The 3,792-nt window shown below is 32.5% G+C and overlaps 1 protein-coding gene across 1 annotated transcript; it reads left to right on the top strand.

Moving 5' to 3' along the window:
* The first annotated feature begins 2,676 nt into the window (after window positions 1–2,676).
* On the top strand, window positions 2,677–3,490 carry LOC116852366. Its single transcript, XM_032832644.1, has 2 exons — window positions 2,677–3,073; window positions 3,427–3,490. The coding sequence occupies exons 1-2, from the start codon at window positions 2,700–2,702 to the stop codon at window positions 3,428–3,430; spliced, it is 378 nt and encodes a 125-aa protein (XP_032688535.1). The 5' UTR covers window positions 2,677–2,699; the 3' UTR covers window positions 3,431–3,490.
* Window positions 3,491–3,792: the final 302 nt, after the last annotated feature.

Raw genomic sequence — 3,792 nt, 5'->3', positions numbered from 1 at the left:
AAATCGACAGTTTTTTGCCAATAGAGACAAGGGTTTCTATGAGAGAGGCATAATGGAATTACTTTCAAAATGGCAACAAGTTATCGAACAAAACGGTGTATATTTGATCTAAATCGGATTCTAACTATGCTAAATAAAGCCTTCAATTTCATGCAAAAATAATGGATTTTTTTTATATACTACACCTTATATATCATAAGGATTTTTTTTATATACTACACCTTATATATCATAAATTGTAGTATATAAAAAGAAAAAAGAAATATATATATATACATATATATATATATTAATAATTGTTACTGTTAGAATTATTAAATTTAAGTTTCACACTTGAGAAATAAGGATTTTCGCGTTTTTGACATAAAAAGTAATCATACAAAATAATTTATTATTATTTTTGTATTTTCACGTTTTACGAGAAATTAAATCATATAATTCTAATAAATCGAGGAAATAAGATTAATCCATAAGATTTGTCCACATTTCACTGCAGACATTATTTTTGTTTACAGAATGCAGTATAATGCAGTAATGCTTTGGTTAAAATCATGCTGCGCGACGACGTGAAAATATATGTCTATATATAGGGTGTCTCACAACCGCCGTAAGATATTTTAATAGCATATTCTAAGTAGAGTAAACAATCCTGATACGAAAATGTCGAGGCTACAATAGTTTTTAAATTATAATCGATCAAAGGTTACTAGTAATATCGCGTAGCATTCGCGCGCTCAAACCCGTAGTCATACAGCACACACATTGTTATTCATCATTTGTTATCGATTTCACAGTTAATATTGATTTTTACTACATAGTTGATTCCTAAAAATATTAATAGTTATTACTGTTAGAATTATTAAATTTAAGTTTCACACTTGAGAAATAAGGATTTTCGCGTTTTTGACATAAAAAGTAATCATGCAAAATAATTTATTATTATTTTTGTATTTTCACGTTTTACGAGAAATGAAATCATATAATTCTAATAAATCGAGGAAATAAGATTAATCCATAAGATTTGTCCACATTTCTTAAATAGTTTAAATTTTTATTATTTTAGTTCGGATCTTATAATTTCAGTATATCAAGATTTTAATAAAAATTTCAATTGTTTAAGAAATGTAGAAAAATTAATTTTATTGCCTCGATTTATTATAATTATATGATTTTACTCCTCATAAAATATGAAAAACAAAAATAATAATAAATTATTTTCCATGATTACTTTTCATATCAAAAACACAAAAATCCTTATTTATTAAGTGTAAAACTATTCAATTTTAATTCTAATAGTAATAATTATTAAACTTTTAGATACTGTACGCCATTATAGTGGCTTTCGCGTATATCATCTTTTTGAACGGTACGCCACTATAGTGGCTTTCGTGTATATCATCTTTCTGAACGATACGCCACTATAGTGGTTCATTCTTATTTCTAATAAATTATAATTTATTCTTCTAACACTGTATTCTAATGTACTTGCATAGTGAAAAGCATTACCAGATACAAATTGCAATGTTACATTGTTTTCGCACAATCCGCATTGAACTTTGCCGTACAGAGATACAGCTCCGCGGAAAGTTCTGCCGTAGCTAAGAGGTTAATGTTTTTAGGAATTAGTTGTATAGTAAAAATTATCCTGATATTAATTAAAATAGATTTGTAAATGATTACGCGAGATATGATGAGATGTAGTGGCGACATCTACTATCTACTATGAGCTTGCGCATTAGGTCAAATTGAACAAAAAAATCTCTTACCATTTTTCTTACCAAACTCTTACAGAGTTTTTTAAATTATTAATTAAAGAAAATTGGCAAATGGTCGCTCGCGATAATATATTAATGTTATCTAATTAATAACTAAATATCTGCAAAGTTATGAGGAAAAAAAGGATTTTTATTTAGTTTGATCTAATGTATAAGCACATGACAGCAGATGTTTCTACTACAGCTCATCTATCATATCTCGCGTAATCATTCATAAATATTTTTTAATTACTATCTCGATAATTATTGCAAATATCGCAAAATGGTATAGGACTTTTATGTTCACCTTAAGGGGAGATATACACCTAGCATGGTCGAAAAAATCGATTTTTTTTTTGCATTTTCTTGATGCTTGAGGTCTCAAGAATATCTGGTTAAAATTGCAAGTCAATATCTCGATAAATAACGAAGTTACAGCCGAGAGAGTAAACCGTCTCCGAGAGCGCGCCGTACCGCCTGTTTTGCGGCCGAGCCGAGAGGCAGCGACCCTTCGAAGAGAGCGTGTCTAGACCTGTTTTACGATTCTATTGTGTTTTCGGGCGTGGTCGGGTCCAGGTATAACGGAAATATCACACGACCGTTATTCTTTGCCGGAAATTGGACGCGTTTCGTCAGTAGCTTGCCGTTCGTGCAACTGTGCGTTACAGTGAGTTTTCGTCTGTGAATACATATTCTGAGGAAAATGGATAACAGATATAAAGGTTCTCGGGAAGCTCATCAATCCGGATCTTTTCGCAAAGATCGAAGCAAGAAGAAGATACCGCCCAAAAATCGAAATACTGCCGAAAAAGTAGAACTTTCCGACGAGAATATTAGTTCCAGTGCCAAAAAATTGAAGACTGATCGTGAGACATCCGCACCAGAAGATCCAAACATCGGGTATCGACATCGGGTTTTTCTGGCAGTGTTTTCTGCCTTATCGGAATGTGTAAAATGCAAAAAGGATACACACAAAACAGCAATGAGAGCTTCAACCAACTTATTTGGAAGATAGCTCCAAAAACGATGCACAGCGGGGCCAAAATTGTTAACATTGCTGCATTTCTTGCAACATGCACGTTCAACAATGGTGTCACGTCATTGTTAGAAATTATGAACGTATTAGGAATATCAGTCGGATCGGGCGCGCACTTGTACGCTGCGCAAGAAGACGAAACTCGCATAGCGAAAGCCGAGCTGCAAGCGCAAGAACAGACTAAAGAAGGTCGAATACGGCGCCGACAACAAAATTTAGAAAATATGAACATTCCGTCGACCGTAGAAGACTTACACTATGGGCCTGGTATCGATGATTCCATGTAAGTTGACAAATTTAATGATTTATTCATTCCCAAATTTTCAAACGCGTTTTTCTCAAAACCACGTTTTTCAAATCGGTACCCAAAATTTCTCGAAAACCAATGAACCGATTGCCTTGAATTTTTTTGTGGTTATTCTATACATCATTATCTAGTACTTGTCATAGGATTTTTTTTTCGTTGCTTAGTTTTTGTTTTATAGGCAAAATAATAACTAATTTTTGGTCGAAAAATCGCTATGTTATGTTCAAACGTCCGCCATTTTGTCATAAATCGATATTTTCAAAATCGGCTATGACAAGTACTAGATTATAGTATCTAATTTAATAATCTTTTTGGTTTTTTTGTTTCAGATGATTTTTGAAGAAACGCCAGTGGGTACCGTTTACCCGGATTTTTTTACGGCGCTCCAAAGATTATACCACAACCTCGTCAATTTTTGATTTTTTTTAATAAAAAAAATTGGACATATTCCTGAATGTGTATGCTTTTAGATAGAAAAACCCCCAATTCAAAATTTCAAATAGTTTTCTTTAAAAAAATTCACAAAGATGACCTTTTTTTCCGGCTCCTAGGTGTATATCTCCCCTTAATTCGTACTATGTTTCCACAAGAAACCCGCAATTCGTTGCGGGTTTGAATCGCTTGTCGGATCGGGTTCGTGATAGGCGGAATAATTGAGAAACAGTGTGTTAAGAAAATAATAATGAATAATATAT

Source organism: Odontomachus brunneus, unplaced genomic scaffold (assembly GCF_010583005.1).
Source record: "Odontomachus brunneus isolate Ranch 3 - 2012 unplaced genomic scaffold, Obru_v1 Obru_scaffold_219, whole genome shotgun sequence".
Taxonomy (NCBI): domain Eukaryota; kingdom Metazoa; phylum Arthropoda; class Insecta; order Hymenoptera; family Formicidae; genus Odontomachus; species Odontomachus brunneus.
Note: the sequence above shows the minus strand (reverse complement) of the source record. Positions and strands in the feature narration are given on the sequence as shown.